The sequence below is a fragment of the Amblyomma mixtum genome, chromosome 1 (genome assembly GCF_055824585.1).
Source record: "Amblyomma mixtum isolate Tamu chromosome 1, ASM5582458v1, whole genome shotgun sequence".
Lineage (NCBI taxonomy): Eukaryota > Metazoa > Arthropoda > Arachnida > Ixodida > Ixodidae > Amblyomma > Amblyomma mixtum.
In genome coordinates this window covers 194,428,924-194,448,676 of record NC_143012.1, presented here as the reverse complement: position 1 = coordinate 194,448,676, position 19,753 = coordinate 194,428,924, and the positions used below count along the sequence as shown (strand labels likewise).

General features: G+C 46.7%; 1 protein-coding gene across 3 annotated transcripts in view; it reads left to right on the top strand.

Annotated features, from left to right (window-relative positions):
- The window catches only part of LOC149370465 (uncharacterized), a 73,524-nt gene that overhangs the window by 30,633 nt on the left and 23,138 nt on the right, over window positions 1–19,753 (top strand). For all 3 annotated transcript variants that reach the window (XM_089561481.1, XM_089561475.1, XM_089561486.1), the window contains exons 4-7: window positions 6,503–6,640; window positions 10,372–10,527; window positions 13,873–14,029; window positions 17,892–18,046. In XM_089561481.1, coding sequence (XP_089417607.1) covers window positions 6,503–6,640; window positions 10,372–10,527; window positions 13,873–14,029; window positions 17,892–18,046 — 606 coding nt within the window. The remainder of the gene's footprint in view (window positions 1–6,502; window positions 6,641–10,371; window positions 10,528–13,872; window positions 14,030–17,891; window positions 18,047–19,753) is intronic.

Here is a 19,753-nt window from a genome sequence, read left to right as displayed (position 1 = left end):
GTGTGTATATCAGCGCACAATTATCCAAGTCTAGCAGGCACGTGCCAACACGGTAATCGCATTTTTCGATGAAACTTGTTCTCACACCTAGGGCTGCATTCATTTTTAGTGCGTTCGTCATGGCTTTGTGTAATCTTAAGAAGTCGCCCTTCTTTTCCGCATTCAGATGTTAAATGGAGCTGTGCACAGATTAAAAAATTATTTCATGGAAGCCGTTATTCATCTGATACAACCACTCACGGATTGCATCTTTTGGGTGGCAAAGCGTCCAATGCGCCAGAAAAATTACGATTCTTAAAAGTCATCAGATGGTCCCTTAAAGTGTATGCGTCTCTTGGCGGCTATACTTCATTACCATGAACACTGCCTGAGTTAATGCGAGCACTGGTTTTCTATTTCACAAATTCACATACGCAACAACGCCGAAGACTCTTCGGGGGCAATTCTGAAGAAACTGCATTCTCCGCATTTGCTCTGGGTTTTACCGGCTGTTTGCAAAGGAGCTCAGCATGATGGCTCCCACCGCGGGCAGCAAAAGTAAACCCAGGAATTCTTCACAATTGCTTCTACTGAGCACGGCTGCCACCACGTACCGCGTGGTGGCTGCACACTCCGAATAACCGCGGGAATTTCTAATATTGGGCACATCTAGTTAATTTTTCTATTGCAGTCGCAAATCGTTGATGTGTGCGCAGAAGATATTTTATAGGTCATGTTTGGCAGCTAGGAGGAAGAGACGGCTACAACAATAATCATGCGCACGCAGGATCTACCGTCACTCTCGAGTAATCTCAATATTTCAAGATTAAAATGTGCTGGTAAAGTTCTAAACAGATTACAACAGATGACGCCACTTGCTGATCAAGACAGCTGAGCATGGGCTGCTGAGGTTGTACACGGTGTAGCGCGCTGAAGCATTCACTCTGGAGCCGGAGTAACCGTGCCAAAGTCACAGTGCGCTGCAGCTCTGTTTGATCATGGACGCCCGTGAAGAGATATTTCAATTTGAATTATTATTGGGGCTGCCGGAATATGTCGTAATCTCGACTGCACACGTGCTTAATAGCTGGTAAGAATTCCGCCATTTTTACTTCTTCTTTTACAGTAAATGTATTTATTTATTTATTCATTTCAATAAATAAATAAATGGCATTTATTAGAAAGTTTCACAAGTGATTTTCCTGCAGCCCACCTAAATGCCGGGGGAACTGGGGGCCTCTCATGTCGATTTTAAATCAGACGACTGTCCGTTGGTATGGGAATTCCAGCCAAGCAGTTCGTAAACACGAGGTAGATGCTCTGTCTGCGCAACTCAGGGCGTGCTAACGACGCAAACTCAACTGCAAGTATTAACTACAATCCACACGAAGAGTTAAGTAGGGCTTCCTTTCCACGCAACTTTAAAAGGCTTACACGCAGCTGTGCCTAGTGTTTGTGGTCAACGCTGTACTGTACTTTCTTGCAATCCGTCGTATATGTTCACCCCCTAATGCTGTGAGCCGTGAAAAAGAAATTTGGAGTGCCATATATATGGACCAGTGGACGCTCGAAGCCGCCCGTTCCAAGCGACTGATTGGCGCGGCGCGCCCGCCGCTGTGGCTGAGGGCTTAGGGCGCTCGGCCACTGAGCCCGAGTCCCCAGGTTCGAACCCGACCGCGGCGGCCGCGTTTCGATGGAGGCGAAACGCAAAGGCGCCCGTGTGCTGTGCGGTGTCAGTGCACGTTAAAGATCCCCAGGTGGTCGAAATTATTCCGGATCTCTCCACTAGAGCACCTCTTCTTCCTGTCTTCTTTCACTCCCTCCTTTATCCCTTTCCTTACGGCGCGGTTCGGATGTCCACCGAGACGTGTGGGAGAGTTAATGCGTTATTTCGCTTCCTCAAAACAAATTTTAATATTACTGGCACGGCACACCACATATTGAAACTGGGGCTGCACCATCAAAAAATCACCAACGGAGACAGTGCACTGCGACCAGCCAGCATAGAGCGAGGGTGCTATGGTGCGATGAATGCGAGAGAGTAGTTGCGAGCCCTGCACGCCTTCATTTCGTTTCGATATATTTTCCACTTACGCCCTCGACGTCCGCAGAGCCAACGATGCCGTACGCCAAGGCAGTAATCCTCCAAGGGTGCACAGAAATCTTGGCCTTCCCATTGTACGCGAAACGGCGCTCTCGGTTCTTTCGCGAGTATCTGACTCACGTTTCGGCGACACGAAGCTGGGGTGGCGTGTTGGACTTCAAATTCAGGGGGACACTTTGTTGACCTAAAGTGCGGTGAGGCGAAAGCCTTACGCGCCGTGTTGCTGCTAGTGTCACTGATGTGTTGTTAAGATGTTAGGCTTCGCCTCTAAGAGTGAAACGCGACAGCGTCTTGCAACGCTGCCAGGGAGTCCACAGAACGCCATCGCCCGTTCGGTTCTACGCCTCCACTAGCTGCACGAATACTAAGGAACTGCAACCGAGACACCGAACCTACTCCCCGCTGCATAGTTTGGACTCCGGGCCATCAGGGCCTAGCAGGAAACGAAGCTGCAGACGCGGCGGCCCGAGCACTCATTCACCGGGCGTTCCCATTGGTTCCTGAGCACCTGAAACCTGAAGGTGGCTCGTTACTCTCGTTCAAATGTATAACATCTTATTATAAGGATAGGCACCGCGTGTACCCAGCCCCTGCAAAGGGACTGGGGAAAGCAAACGAACGCGTTCTACTTGGACTATTCACTAATACAATGCTGGGGCCGGTAGTATTAAAACACTTCGATCCCGCGTTCACTGGCAGGTGCAAACACTGTGGCGAGGTGGCTGACACCTACCACATGGTTTGGGCTTGCCAGCGCAATTCAGCTCTCTTACCCCCCCCCCCCCCCCCCAACCCTACCAGAGAGGAATGGGAGGCGGCCCTGCTTGGCTGCTCGGACCTTCAGGCCCAAAAGGCTTTGGTCAAGAGGGCTAAGCTGGCGGCTTCGACCAATGGGGTCCCGGAATAGGGACTCCACCCATTTCGGGGCTCTTTAAGAGAGTCTCACCTCTTTCATTAAATAAAGGCTTTTCATCATCATCATCTACGCCTTGCTCGTTTGTAAATTGGTTTTTGAGGAAAGGAAATGTATCTGTCTCGCAAATTTCGGTGGACACCTGAACCTCGCCGTAACGGGAAGGGAGGAAGATGGGAGTGAACGAAGACACCGTATTCACTGGACGCGCCTTTGTTCATTCCAAACCATCGAGCTGCCATGGCGGAGTGGGAGCGTGCTCGTCTCGCACTCTGGAGACCGGGGTTCGATTCCCGAACTCGACCAATTTTCTACTCGGTTTTATTTATTTATCTGGCCTGATTAGAAAGGTTAATTGGGCTAGTTGGCTAAATTAAGCAATTAACTAAACTCATTCCCATTTACTTGGCGCATCACTATACGATCCCTTTAATTGGTAGCATGGTAGCCGAAGTACAACTAACCCAGTTTGAAATGCGCGCACTCTGACGTCACGATTGTTTCGACCAATTGAAGAGCGCGACATTTCTGTTGAGAACTCCTGCTTACAACGAGGAGGCATTAAAGGCTTCCGCCTTAATATTTTGACGCCTTCCTTTTTGGCGTAAGAGGACGGCCCACTTAAAAGGTGCTGCGAAAGGTTGCCCAAGCTCGGGAGGCAAGAATCACTGCATGGTTGGGTGAATTACGGAGTTTCGTCTCTGCCATGGAACCTCTAGAGCGCACGTTTCCCGCGGCTGGGCCCCGTGCTTCTCTTCGTTGCAGCTTAATCAGAACCTTTTACGTGGCTGTCATAAAGAGGAGGAACGCGTAAAGCTGTTCTGTTGGTTGGTGGTTGATAGTGAAACCTCCAGGAGTTCACGAACTCAGGACTGTGCCCTTAGTATTGTCCTTTTCGTCATTCCTTCCCATTTTTAACGCGAAAGCGTTAAAAGCCCACATCACGAGAGAATCCTATGTCGGCGTTGCCTCCGTTGCTGACGTAGGAGTTGTGAGCATAAATCTGTCAGGTGGTCCCCAGACAGCAACCTTGCAGACAGGTGGCCCACCTAGGTCACATGACCTTGCAGCATCGTAACAACGCGCCCTCCCGGTAATGAGCAAACTGGCCACCGTGGCAGGTGACATTTGATTTTTCATTCGGGAAGAGCAACCTGGGTCCCACAAGGCCAACCGCTGGGAGCACCTGCCATCGCAGGGTAGAAGCGCATCGTTTAACCGCTGCACCGCTGTGCTAGTAGGGGTATACTGCCAGGTGTCTGTAAAGTAGAGAATGACCTTCTGCGTTTATGGGAATTAACCCTGTACGCTATCGCTTCATACACTTAAGGCGGTGCTTAAGTTTTTCTCTATTTGTTTGTATTTTGTACACCGCATTAGCCCTCGCCCCGGCAGAGCTCCCTGCATTACTAACGCGTTAAAGGCCCCGTTACGGAGGAAATTTGGGCGCGAAAAATAGGGTGGGGTAGGATGACCGCGGTGGTCACCCGCTGGAGAAGAAAAGCAACCTAGTTAGGCCACCTAGGTCAGGGGATCTTTTGGCGTCATCACAACCTGCCCACCGGATTGTGAGCAAACTGACTACCGTGGCAGGTGGCAGTTAAAATGATGATAGATCGCGAAAGGTTCCTCGGGAAGAACAACTTGAGCCGCACACGCCCCACCGTTGGCAGCGCCTGCAATCAAAGGGCAGTGGCGCATCCCTTAACCATTGCACCATTGTGCAAGGAATGCATGAGGACTTCCAGGGACATATTAATCTAAAGTTGAGAATGGCAAATTCAGCACATGCGGGCATTAACCCTCTAACGCTATCGCGTTCACACCCTTAAGGTGGAGCTTAAGTGTCTCCTTTCCAATTTTTTAATTCAACGATTTCGAATAACCCAGTTCTGAAGAAGCTAGAACAGGTCCATCTCTAAGCGATTAAATGTAGTACATAAAAGAAGGATATTCTACACAGACGCTGTATCACAGCGACCACGCCCTGAGCATGCATCCCCTTGGATTTAGTAGCTTGAAAACCATTTTTGTGGCTGACATGCTCTAACGGGAGCCATCGCCCGAGTGGCCGAAAGTGAAGTTTTTTTTTGCCAGTTTTTATTCTTCGATCTCTGGAAGCTTTTATCGCTAGGCGGCGAAGAACGCTTTTCTTTTGTTGACCGAGTAGGGGTGTTTCGCTGGTCTTTTCGTAGCAACTCGCTGTGCAGGCGACCACAGAGGGATATGGCGGTCTCAGAGATTGCCGGAATTTCCTGTGCGTTTATATGCATTGCTTACATGTCAGAAGAACTTTGTTCGCTTTTAGTCTTCATGGACTTCATGGACTTTGGATAGCCGGTCGGGTTGCTCAAACAGCAGCAATGGTGACGAGACATTGTGGTTACACGAGGTTTTCGGACTTCAGTGTAGGTTCAAGGTTGTCATCAGGAAAAAGACGTAAAAAGTGAAGAGCAAACTAAGAAGTTACAGGCACAATACACCAGCTCTGTTTCCTCACGGGGGCTGCTGGGAGCGAGAAAGTGAGGAATGGACGGCAGCTTCCAACCTCATCTGGAGCATGCTTGGGTTACAGTGCCAAATTCGATATCCCGCTGAAAAACGACTAGTGGAACATGCTTTTATTTGATCGGACTGTCTTCTAATGCGTTCAGTTATGCCACGCAAATGTGACGTAGCATCTGGTAGACCTAGTTAAGAAGAGCATAAATATTGAAACAGCGTAATGGGAATGCAATATATTTATTCTCATACAACGCTTCTTACGCACTCGGCAAGCGTCCGCCACTCGGCGGCCGCGGTGGCTCAGTAGTTATGGCGCTCGGCTGCTGTGCCGGGAGACGCGGGCTCGATCACGGTTGCGGCGTTGCAATTTCGACGAACCCGGAATTCTGGAGACCCGTGTACTGTGAGATGTTAGTGTACATTAAGGAGCCTCAGGTGGTCAAAATTTCCGGAGCCCTTCACTACGGCGTCCCTCATAGCCTGAGTTGCTTCGGGACGTAAAACCCCAATAAACCAAACCAAACCTTCACTACGGCGTCTCTCATAGCCTGAGTCGCCTTGGGAAGTTAAAGCCCCATAAACCATAAGCCACCTCTACCGGTATACGAAGCACTGCATTCAAATACACCATAGAGGACAGGCAGACACGCCGTGTACCGTCCTGTGCCGTAGGTGTGTGTCTATACTGATGTAACACTGCACAGGTGCAGCCGCAGTTGGCCGCACGGACTGAAGAACGCTTCTCTGGTTCCTCCAGTGAGTGAGCTGGGAGCCAACGATTGAGGGAAAACCTAAAAAAAATACTACTCTGCACACCACCAAAAAACAATCACTTATTTCCAAACGCTCCCAGTGGTTCACCTTTATTGAAATCATGGTGCATGTTTTCAATGCCGCCCTGGATAAAGTTCCTGTAAGCTCAGTTTTTAGACCGTAGATCAGTGGCTTCAATGTATAACCAGTACAACCGCTCCCAGGCAATCTTTTTCGGGCTTCCGCAGTTGTCCTAGGGACGGCGCATCAGAATCCAAGGCCGCTGCCACCCATGCCAAGAAACGACGACGGCACCGGAAAAGAGCCCAGCGTTCTCAGCCTGCAGGCGAGGAAAAGGAGCCTACCGTGGCCTCCGGAACTCCGAGGTTTGACTTTGATTTCAGTATTCAGCAGAGATGCCGGCGCACGACGTCCTACTCTAAGCCAAAGAATTTGTCTCTTTACTTATGTGCTGTATGAAGGCGCTATGATGTTTTAGTATTCCCTATAGGCTTCAGCCATCATCTCTATGTTTTGGACGCCAGGCAGATCACTACTTTTTGACGATCAACCCTTACCCTGCTGGGCTCCCTAACCCTCTGCCGTCCAGTATCCTTCGTGTCCATTCGGATGTGCGGGGACAGGAAGAGAGCTCCTTATAACAGACGACATTCCACGGGAACTGGCTGAAAATTTTTCTTCCTCTTCGTGAGATGGTGCCCTGTAGACAAACATTCGTCAGTCATGTCAGCAGATCGCGCTATTCCAGAGGGCAGTGCTCTGCATAAGCGACATCATATCACCAGTGAATGCAACCGAGCCTTCCCAACGAATTCCATCACGACACTGAAACATGAGCGTTGCTTTGGCCGATATCGAATAGCTCATTTCGGATTGATTACTGGATGCTAGCACGAAATATTAACCACCCTCTACTTGACACCGAGTATGTCCTAAAGGAATAGCTAGGGGAACTAATTTAAACACGCACCCTTCTGATGGGGTTCGCCTCACATTCTAGGATTGGTTTTAGTTCCTGCCAGCGACATTCTTTGAACCGATGCAGTCCAACTTTTTTTTATTTATTCATTGTTCGCTTATTCAGAGCGCAGTCACGCAGACAAACGCTTGTTGATCGCACTAACGCACTTTCCACACCCTTGGGAACATGATTATGTCCGTGCCTGAGAAATATTTTGGCGTGTCTTTCACACAGCATCATAGAAGCAAAGCATACTGCTTTGACGAGAGTGCAATGCTAAAAGCAAAAAGACAGGGCATTAGGTGGAGAGACGCTACTTCCCGGACGAGCCGCAATCTGTAATGTTTTTTTTTATGGCGATGCTGTATTTTGTGTTGCAGTTTCTTGGTCATGTCCCGCTTGAAAATGCAGGTAATACGTAACATATTCTCAGGTTTCATATGTGGTGACGAGTAACTTTAGCGATGTCGTTACATGTTTATTGCGTAGAGTTGTTATTTTTAATCGTTTAATTCTAGTAAGATTGTGATTGGAATATCTGAGTTGATTGAAACGAAAATATTGTACCCAGAATAAATGCACAAGTTGCTTTCTCTACTCATGTAGGAATCGATGTGCCCTAGAGGCCCCCGACTGCATGCTTTGAACAGATCTCTCTTAATGTCTATAAAATCGGCCGTAAAATTTCTTTTTTATGTTCCGCCGGTACCCTTCCAGCAGATACTTGGCTAGGAAAAAAAGTTTGCATCGTGGACGAGGAACCGGATGCTCTCCAAAAAGCCGCACATTGAACTCTTTTTTATTGACTGTTTGGACGTGTAACTTATTTTGCAATTGCTAGACACACTTTCTAAAGACGTCACCATAACACTACACGGCATCTTATGCACATCACTGGAAAATAATGGGGAAATCTTGGCCAGCCTGCTCATTGCCCCGGATCTCCACAACACTGAGACCATAATGGCTGCTCGGCACGCTGTTCTTATCTTGTGTACATGCGGGAAAATTTTATTTTTAACGGCGTTTACATACGAGAGGTTTAGTGTGTGCAGTCGGACGCGTACTTCTCTCATCTCGAGGACAGAGTAACACAGCTGCCGCTTGCTGTTCACATCTCGTCTAACAGATTTATATTTAAAACTGCGCGAAAGACAGGACACAAGGAAGGAGACAGTACATTCCTTGTGTGCCGTCCTTCGCACGCTGTTTAAGATATGAGCGTTAACCAGCAAGCCCAATTCACTGCACTTGTGTGATCTTGCAGCTTTCTCAGCGACTGTTGAGCAACGGCTTGCTTTCGAGTGTGCGGTTTTGTGCCTAAGCATAGAAGTTAAATTGAGGCTAGGAATAAACCAGAGTGCTGGCGGGGGCTTGATTTTGAGAGTGCGGTTTTGTGCCTAAGCATAGAAGTTAAATTGGGGCTAGGAATAAACCAGAGTGCTGACGGGAGATTAGCTTTACAGGTCATACGCCGAGTGAGGCTGCGCAGGGGGAGGAGGAAGGGCATCGGCTGGACATTGCTAAGAGTGCGGGAAGCACATTGTAAGATATGGTATGAAAAACGGCTAAGAAAAAAGAAGACATTCGGGTACTTAAGCACTCGTAAGGAATGCTGCGATAATCACAGTGGAAGAAGAGAATCAGCAAACTAGCCACTAAGCTTGGACAAAACCAGAACGAGGAAATAAATATTGTTACACACAGGGTCTGTAAGGCAGAAGGTGTGAACCGGATTGCTTTGATGGAAACGTTACGGGCTGTAGACCTGTATAGAACTCGGAAAATGAAAATCAAGAAGGAATTGTTCTCTTATTGTTAAAGGGCCAGTGCACTATTGCTTTAAGCGATATCAGGATGCCTTATAACACGAAGTTACAAGAATAAATTAACTTCGGTTACACATTTGCAATGAGTGCTAAATCTAAAGAAAAACAGAACCAATTTGCTAGAATATGGCAGTATCTCTACTGACGTAAAGCCTTACACAATCAGTATGACCGATGTCGTAGAGTTCATAAATAACGAAGGCGTTGTCAGTGCATCTGCGGTAGTAAAATACGGTTGCAGAATTGCCGGGTTCAAATCAGAGCATAGACTTAAATATACCAGTAGACTATTACATATCGGTATAGCATAAGCATCAATAGATTGTTTATTTAAAGATAGTTAATTTGTAGACAGTATTAGTTTTAAATTATGGTTAGACAAGTTTAGAGACAAAATACCCACCCTGGCGGCATTCGCCCCTAACCCGCCTCAAAAAGTACGCTCGTAGTATCCATCAGTGAAATTATACTGTGGTACTATGCCTTTCAGAGAACGGAATCGTGCCAACCAGGTCTCTGTCACTGGATCGAGGTGCTTGATGTGCTAGTCTCAATTAGGAAGCTTTAATTATTCACATCACCAAATCGCTTTCATGCCTCCCTCCATCTCTCTATATTCAGGTGTTGCCAGCAACATCTACCCTGTACATGAAAGGCTGTTTGTTGCCTCCTCCTCATTTCCTGAACAGCCAGCTCATGCGATGATCGTACCTACCGCTGCTTCATTGGAACAAAGCTTCAGATTATGGTAAAGCTAGCGCCCTCTATGTTTAATACGTAGGGTGGGCTTGCAGTTTGTACTTCCCAGGGTTTAAAATGGGGCCCGGCTCCGTAAGCCGGTCACAATGCCAATGCTGCCGAAAAGAGAAACGCTTTACCATTGGTCTCGCAAATATAATTCTACTGCGGTTTATCCAACAGTCCTAAATGCGGTGTTGAACGATTCTAAGCAACTTGTGATGGAAAATAAATCATTATCGACCTCTTCTTGCGCTAGAAGCGTGGGACTCTCAGTATTGCGAAAAATGGGTGCGCATTAATCCTACTTTTTGCCCCAGTCTTGAAGTGGTCATAAACTATGGGAAGTTTTGTCGCTGTTCTTTTGTGGTTCGGATATCTTGAGGAAAAGCAAAAGATTCGTGCGCTTTTTATTGCCGCGAGCAAGGAACACACTGCAATGGCAGAGACACTTAGTGAAGCGGCCCGTCACTTTATCGACGGACGTTGTCAAGTTGCCGAACACTATCTGATGTTAAGCTGCAGCCGGGTATCCCAACTGACAAGCACGCTTTTCGGTCCTCTGCAGGTCTTCCCTGGATGGAGAATCACCCGCAGAGGATTCCACAGCATCGCAAACTGGTGACTCCAATGCCACTGAAGGCCAAGATAAAGAGCCAGAAGCTCGGCCTTCTCGCAGCGCGGGCGAGAAAGAAAGAACTGGGGCGGCCAACAGAGCTTCGAGGCAAGGGATCGATTGCACTTGTCATCTTGCAAGTACGCGCACGACGCCCTGTGCAGTGCCCAGGATGTTTCTTGTTTGCTCATGTCGTGTTCTAGGAGGAAGGATGACTGTAAAATATTGCAGGAAGGGTCACCTTTGAAGGACGATTTCGCCACATAGTTTAAATTGAGAAGTCTCAGTAATCACACGCAATACAGACTTCTTAAATGGACGCTTTAAACAGACTACTCGGGTTGCATAATCCGCACGATAACGTAACAGGCCCCCTTACCCCGAGAACCATAAAAACTACCGCTGCGTAGGGAGGCCTAGGTGATCACCTGCCAGAGAAGCAAACTAGGTGGGTCACCTAGGTCATGTGACCTTGTGACGTCATCGCAACCTGCCCACTGGATTGTGAGCAGACTGACTACCATGGCAGGTTGCTGTTAATGATTAATAACAAGAGGTTGCTCGGTAAGAGCATCCTGGGTCGCACAAGCTCCACCGGTGGCTTGTGCCACTGCCCTTCCATCGCAGGGCAGTAGCGCATCCCTTAATCGCAGCACCATTGCGGAGAGAGTTGTGTGAGGGCTCCCCAGGGAACTATGAATGTAAAGTAGAGATTACTTTTCGCGCATTTAAGGGCATTTACTCCTGAATGCTATCGCGTCATATCCTTAAAACGGAGCATCTGTATTGATTTTGCTCGCGGCAGGAGCTTCTCTGCGGAAGCAATATATTTTATGCTGTTTGCATTTTCTATGCTGTTTGCATGACCGGTAATTGTCGAGAGTCCTTGTCTCAAAGCTAGCTTTGTGATTTTGAAATAAAAAAGCGTCCCCCCTGTGGACCACCACGTTAGCCACGCGAGGTACTGCCTGCGGGTGGATGTGGATTCTAATCCTGCCATGAACTTAATCTTTAAGGCTTAAGCCTTACTTGCCCCATTAAACGAGAATCTGCGTGCGTACGTACGCGCTCGTGAGCGTGCGTGCCGAGAAAGACCAATTCTGCATATATGAGCATTAGCCCATCAGCTGTCGCGTCATACCATTAATGCTGATCAGCGCACAGACCAGAAGGGGTACGGCGGCGTTGCGGCGCGGATACGTAGAGCCATGCAGACGTAGAATGGCCAGCTGCGTGGCACCGGGTTACATTGCACCGCAGCGCGCGACGACTACGTTCACAAAGCGAACAGGCTGGCTTACGACTTCTCAAACGTAAGCAGTCTTAAGTGTCTCTCTCTGCCGGATCGTTCTGATTTGTCTGCTAGACGCCGAGGAACGTGCGTAATACCTGTCCCATACATAAGGCCGCACTAACCCCTCTACGATCATCAGAAGCATGTCCCACTAGTCTGACTCGTGACGCACTCGGCCAAAAGCTCCGTCTGGTGGCATGATCTCCAACCTGGCGACGAGGTCCGAAACAGACACACGATCACGTTGCCCATGTTGGCAGTATTTTCGTGGTTCTCTTCACCTCCTGTAGCTGACAGGATATGAGTTGAGAGCTCCCCATCGGTAGGAGAAGTGGCAGCCGTCCATGATCCACCAGCACCGCTGTGCCAGTTTGAGCTTAGGTTCGTCCTTCAGACCTGGAGTGCACGCGTGGAGAACATGTAGAAGTGGAGGCAGCTCTATCAGCTATCATTGGCAAAAGTTGGCGTGAACGATGGCACTACACTGACATTTAGGCAGAGCGCTACCATTCTGACACACTGGCCGGACTTTCAGGCCAGTTTTGGGCCAACGCTCTGGCGATGGAGCGGCCATTGCAGGCCTGACGTTCTTTCCGCGACATGCGCCAGTAAAGACCTCGGACTGGCTTTGTAGCTTTCGAACTGGAAGTCAAGATTTCTGCATTGAGTTGAATTGGATTTCATTTGCTGGAAGCAATACGGAAGAATCCTTTCGGGTGGCTTAAGGCTAAAGGCTTGGAAGCCCGATGAGGCCTTAGCGCCTTCTCATCAGTTCTTCTCATCATCAGTTACATCATCAGTTCTTCTCATCATCAGCGCCTTCTCATCATCAGTTACAGCCTGCAGCAGCATAAATACATTTTCTGAGTTCAAAAATGTTTGTGGTTGTAATAGGAGAAATTTTTCATGTTTTTCACTTACAACACAATCAATGCGAGAAATACACAGTACAATGTAGCGATATAACTCAAGTGCACTTTGAAGGTTTTGAACAGGAATGAGGGTACAGATGCATTCATGTGCTCATGAAAGAATCTAATCCATAACTTAAAGGACCTTGCACACAAACTGCAAGTTTCCAGTAATACTATGAAGCAGAATTGAGTATTACATTATATAACATTCTAGGGAAGAATAGCACGAAAAGGAAACAAAATAACAAAATTAGGATAACAGTTGCAAATTGCATGATAACCGCGTGGAAGATGTTCACTGGAATTTGTAACTCGCTTATGGTTTTTAAAATTATATTTGAGGAGAATAGGAATTCTCGATAATATCGTCTGAAGGCTCTGCATGATTGGCTGAAGTCCTCGTAAAATTCGTGTATGATAAGCAGTCTAACTATTTGATAGTCCATATGCTGCCCTAGTTTGTTCTGACTGAATTTTTGTACCCTTCTCTCACGATTTCTTATCTCATATCTCATGGAGGTATGATGGACATATCGGCATATAGCCGTTGTTTGTATATCAGTTGCATTAGTCTGAAATTGTATGGTGTTTTAACTGGCAGACGCCAGTCTACAAGCAGGCGCCTAAACGGAAGAAAAATGCAAATAAATCGAGCCAAACTTTACAACCCGCCGTAACTCAGTGAGGATGCCTCAAGAGGGGCTCGCCTTTCTTCGGTTAACCTTTAAATACACATTAACAAGGAGCCCTTCCTCTGGCCTGCCTTGGAGTGTGTTTTCCTTAGGTAGGCACAACGCTTCATTTGTGCTTCCTTACCTCGCTCCTTCACCAGTACCCACGCTTCACTGGCCAACAACTCACTCTGGGCAGTTGGGGTGTTACGGCGGCAAACAGTTCACATGGCCAGAGCGAACCACTGGCGAACATTCGCTGCTTCCGCTGCACTGCCCCTGCACTGTGAACAATTGGTTTAGCTTATTGGTTTATTGGGGTTTAACGTCCCAAAGCAACTCAGGCTATGAGGGACGCCGTAGTGAAGGGCTCCGGAAATTTCGACCACCTGGGGTTCTTTAACGTGCACTGACATTGCACAGTACACGGGCCTCTAGAATTTCGCCTTCATCGAAATTCGGCCGCCGCGGCCGGGATCGAACCCGCGTCTTTCGGGCCAGCAGCCGAGCGCCGTAACCACTGAGCCATGACCAGTTTAATAATTTCACAAGCATGTTTCTCGGTCTTCCGCAGGGCTCCTCCTGATGCAGGCTCATCCACAGAGGATTCAACAGCGTCCAAGTGCGAAGACTCCGTAAGACTCCGGAGAAGCCGAGGGGCGCGGAAAGCAGCCCAGCGTTCCCGCGGCGCAGGCGGGAAAAGCTCTAGCGCCCCCAAAGCCACCCCCAGGAAAGTCTTTTCGATTTCAGTATAGTATTTTGAGACATCTGAGCTCGACAGCCTGACCAATACCAATGCGTCTGTCTTTTTACTCATATCGTGTTGTAGCGAGGTGCGCTGACTGTGAAGTACTAACGGTGTGGTTGAGCCAGTGCTTAACTAATTTTTAATCTCTGACAGATAAACTGTTTTCAACAACTCATGGTTTGTCCGACAGTCCTTTCTTCCCTTATCCAATTCCGTAGCCTTCGTTTCCGTTCCGCACGTGCAGCTTAAGGGAGAGTGTGCTTTTTAGGTGTCGACATGCCAAGTGAAACAGGGCGAACAGATTTTCTCTTCTTCGCGACGCGGCTGTTTGTACAGCAACAATCGTTAGTGATGGCAGCAGCGCGCTCAATGAGGTAATCCACCTCTCTGGATGAGTGGCGCAACATCATGACGTGTAACAACGGAGCCGTATTAGCGTGTCCCATTCCAAATTGGCCGCGGCGGTTGAATTTCTTTGGAGGAGAAATTCTAGAGGCCCGTGTACTGTGCGATGTCAGTGCACGTAAAAGAACCCCAGGTCGAAATTTCCGGAGCCCTCCACTACGGCGTCTCTCATAGCCTTAGTCGCTTTGGGACGTTAAACCCCATAAACCAAACCAAACCATTCCAAATTGTGCGATGGGGCTGGCAGTGGTATACATTAGAAGTTGTTGGACTCAAGGTGGAATATTTTAGAACAAAACAGCATGAAACGTGGGGAAAACCACGACAAGACGCAGAGTTAAATCTCAAATGAACATTGTTTCCAACGACGGAGGATATATAACTCCCTTATACAGAACCAAATGTACAAACAAGAAAATTAATCAAGAATGCACATTATGTGAAAGCTGCGTGCGAAAACTCTGATATAGGCACCGAAGGTCCTGATGCAGTAAAGCAATGCATGTTTAGCTAACTCAATTTCTGATGTGATATAATGGAACATACCCCGCAATTCTAGACGAAGCATTTTTTCAACCGGAAAGAGTTTATACACAACATTTTTTTATGTATTCCAAAATGTTGTTGTAACAGTGGTATACATTCCAAAATGTTGTTGTAACAATGAATATTACCATAGTTCTTCCATCGACAGGCTTGAATTTTTTTACTAATAACGCTATTGCAATCTTCAAAAACGTTCCCCCTTGGTTTTCTATGGCAGTCCTACCTAGTCGATGCGAGTGATGAAAAAACCTTAAAAGAAAGATTTTGCTGCGCGTCGGAAGAATCTACCATTACAATTACTGTTTCCATAACGGTACCTTATAATATTCTGATGTTCAAACATTTTTATCAAGAATGCTGGACTTCCTACACCGATAACATCGCGGTTGAGCTAGTATTGTCAGCATGCCAAAATTAGTGTTTCTAAATAAAGGGTGACTGTAGAACTTCCCGATAAGTTTAAAGGCACCACTCACGCTCCCGAAAGCGTACAATAAAACTAAGTCCAGTCTAACCCACGTGTACTTGCCCGCATTATAAAGGGAGCTAAAATACCCCACGCCCCATTCATTTCATGTCACGAACACTTGTAGCTGATACTCTATGTTGAGTGGTGGTTGAAAGCTTTTTGTCAGTACTCAATACATCCTCTTAATAAAACGTTAGCAATCCCGAAAGGGTATAAAGTGGTCCCTTTGGTGTGAAGTTATAAATATCAGTTTTATAACTTTTTTCAGACCTCACACGTAAGCATCAATGTCATTCTTTCTTAAGCATCCACTAAACGAACGGCATATATGTAGGTTTCGCTGAGAACGTCGAAATAATATTCCACAGCCATAGCCGTCTAATGGGAAGGCAAGCACTCTATCAAAAACTTCGAAGGAACAAGTAGCTAACGAGTGGGTGAAGAGGACATACAGTACAGTAGCAGCCAAAGCTGTGCCGATATACTCGCCTAAAAGAAGACCGTGTTCGCGGTTCTATACTGGCTATGAAGTGCGCGCAACACGGTTTGGTGGTGGCCGTAGAGAGGCACAGATACCTGAAGGAAGTTTGGCGCCATGTTCACATCTTGCTTGGCCCAAACCAAAAGGTGTAAATGCAAAGTTACGTTAGCTCAAGCCACCTTTACTGCGCGTACAGTGGAAGAATAAGTATAATGTAGTCCCTGCAGTCATCGTATGCTTTAGATATCTGCTTGTCAGGAACATTTATTTTTCTTTGCCTTCGAGCTATGTTTAAATTTTTCAAGACAGTGTTCCATGAGTACCACCCTTAATGTTCTCTATTGTACACTACTAATCAGCTTGAGAATTAAGCTCTCGCCAAATAATTCCTGATTGACAACTGAGACTAAAGTGACTGATGACACTTCACAAAATTAAAGTTGCTCTACTTATTGTTCCGTCAGAAAGCAGGTATATTCCTCAGTGCCACAGGTACGTGTCTGTTTCCTAATCGCTACAAAATTGCCCATCACCCGGTGCTAGGCTTTTGTGGGGTGAAATACCGACCAAAGCATTGCGTTGATAAGTCAGTGATTCGTTCCGCCGTCAAATAGCTTGAATCACCCTCGTAATGCAAAGTCCTCTTGTTACCAAATTTCAACGTGCTGCCCGCGAGGGAAAATTTTACTGTGGAAATCCTGTGCATGTCTCAAGTAAATTTGTGCAGCCAAATATAATTTTCCTTGATGTAGGATGCTCAAAGCGTGGCTGTTGCGTTTTGTTATATTTTTTGTACTTGTCTAAGCTATGGAATGAAAAAAGCAGTGTTTTTCATCGAGTCTAAGCGATCACCCAGGCAGGCCCCTACCTGTATGCCAGCGTGGTTTCGAATCACGTTCCGACTGGGCAATTTAATCAAGTTTTGCATGGAACAACAGCCATAAACGCCGCATTTTTCCAAGAAATCTTGACTGCGCCGCCCTTCCTCTTTCCCTCTCCTCTTCCCTCATACTAGACTTGCGAAAGTTTTCGATAAGTTCACATCTATTTATGAAAGAACTTCGTCGCCTCTCACAGTCACACAAAGCCACATGTTGCGGTGGGGATCGTACCTCACATAGTGTCACTATAACAGAACCTTAGAACGGATCGCTTAACTCTTCCCCGTTTCCAGAGTTGTGCTTTGTACGTGGAAAAGTTTCGAACGGCGACCGACCCCATCTGTATTACACTAGCAGCTTGCAGCGCAATGCCGCCCAAAAAATAGAACCCCAGTCTCTATTATAGGTCTGCCAAGATTAATTTTATTACGCCTTCATTATTCCCAGCCCAATAGAAAGCACTCAGGAATTTAATCAAGAATTTAACTCTGTGTGGTAGGAAAAAGTAATTCATTTGTGACCTCTCCCATAGCTACCAGCGTCTGTTGTTTATTGAAATATTTGAAGATATCTAAAGGCGTGTGTAAGCCTAACACTAAAAGGTTTTATCCTTGCAAGTTGTAATAGCCACCGCGATGGCTCAGCGGTTACGGCGCTCGGCTGCTGACCCGAAAGACGCTTGTTCGATCCAGGCCGCGGCGGTCGAGTTTCAATGGAGGCGGAATTCTAGAGGCCTGTGTACTTTGTGGTGTCAGAGCAGTTAAGGTACACCAAGAGGTCGAAATTTCCAGAGCCCTTCACTACGGCGCCCGTCATAGCCTCAGTTCGGACGTTAAACCCTTAAGACCATAAACCAAGTCGTAATAGCAACTAGATTTTTTATAGCTGCTATAGTTGTAGCACAAATTGTGAGACACAATGAAGTGGCAACGACGCAGAGTTCGCGAAGCAAAGGAGCACCTCTTCGACGGACGCCGCCCTGCTTTCTGACATTTTACGCCGTAACACTTCATGGTATAATAGACATTCCAATTGACAGGCATCTATTCCGGCCTTCCACAGGTCTTATGAGGATGCTGAATCGCCCGCAGAGGATTCAACTCCGTCCAGGTCCGAAGATTCTAATGCCCAGAAACACCGAGAAGGAAGGAACGAACCGCAGTGGTCACGCAGCACAGGCGGGAAGCTAAGGACTATAGCGGCCAACACCACTCCCAAGTAAGAGTCTTCCATTTCACATCTCGCATGGTAGTTCTGGGCACGACGCCTTGCCCCGCTCCCAGTACATCGTGTCTTTACTCATATCGTATTGTAAGGAGGCGACATTACCGTGAAGTACCGCAGGCATGGTTAAGCGAACGTGTGCATGTTTTGAATGCTAGCCTGGTGAACAGTTTTCGGAAAGCCTCTCCTACCAGTTTTCTTTGCCGTATTCCGTTAGGCTTCATGATTTCTCCGCGCCTGCCATGAGACTGGAAGGGCGCACCTATATCTAGCAACATGCTAAGGAAAATTGCCGCAAAAATTCTTGTTTCATTTTTTTTCACGAGGCGGTACTTTATAGAGCAGTACTCATTCCCGCAGCTGGCGCTATGATGAACCCATGGCTCCTTATTAGTGTTGCGAAATCAGAACTAGTAAACCAACCAACGTTTCTCAACGAACTCCTCTAGGTTGCCAGCGAGGTGGCTGGCACTAAAACACTGGAGGCGCGTGTTAAGCCAGTAAAGAACAGTTGCTCTCTAATGGTATCCTTAGTTCCAGAGAAATAAGCAGCTCTCTGCATTATACATGTAAGTATGAATGTCATGCTTTCTTAAGCATACAGTAAACGAACGGCATATATGTAGCTTTCGCTGAGAACGTCGAAATAACATTCCATAGCCATAGCCGTCTAATGGGGAGGCAAACACCCTCTATCGTCAACTTGGAAGGAACAAGTTAACAACGAGGTGGTGAAGGGGACATCACAGTACATTATCAGCCAATGCTGTGCCGATATGCTCGCCTCAAAAAAGACCGTCTTTACGGTTCTATACTGGCTATGAAGTGTGCATCAACATATTTTAGGCGTGGCTGTTGAGAGGCACAGATACCGGAAGGAAGTTTCGTGCCATGTACACATCTTGCTTGGCACAAACCAAAAAGTATAAATGCAAAGTTATGTTAGTTCAAGCCACCTTTACTGCAGGATACAGTGGAAGAATAAGTATTTATTTATTTATTTATTTATTTATTTATTTATTTATTTATTTATTTATTTATTTATTTATTTATTTAACGATACTTTCAACCCTCGTGTGAGGGTCCTTACAGAGAGGGTATAAAAATTTCATAGAAAAACAGCACTATTCACAAGCATTGAATACACCATCATGTAACGGTACATCATTCAGTCAAGCATCAAATGGCACTTTCAAGCAGGTGGTTATCCAGAGATCGTTCGAATTCATGCACATTACTCTGTTCCACAACACTCATTGGCAAATAATTCCGCATTTCAAGTGCATGAGGGAAGAAGGAATGTTTGAAAGTTTCACTACGGGCGTTGTAAGGCTGAATTATCCGACCATGATTTGTTCTAGAACTGCGTTTGCCTGGTGCTGGTATGTATGTTTCCTTCTGAATATTTATCTGTCCTTGGAGCATCTGGAACAATGGCTTCAGCTGATTTTTTTGTCGTCGTGTTTCTAATAAATCCAGGTTACAGGAAGAGAGCATATCCGCAACTGAGTCTGTCCTTCGATATCGGCAGCAAATAAAGCGTACTGCGTACTTCTGGACTCTTTCTAATTGTTTCTTTAAATAATTCTGTTTAGGACTCCATACTACTGACGCATACTCAAGGACTGGCCTCACAAAAGCTTTATATGCAATTAGTCTTACGTCCCGTGTAGCATGCTCCAATTTTTTTCTCAAAGAACA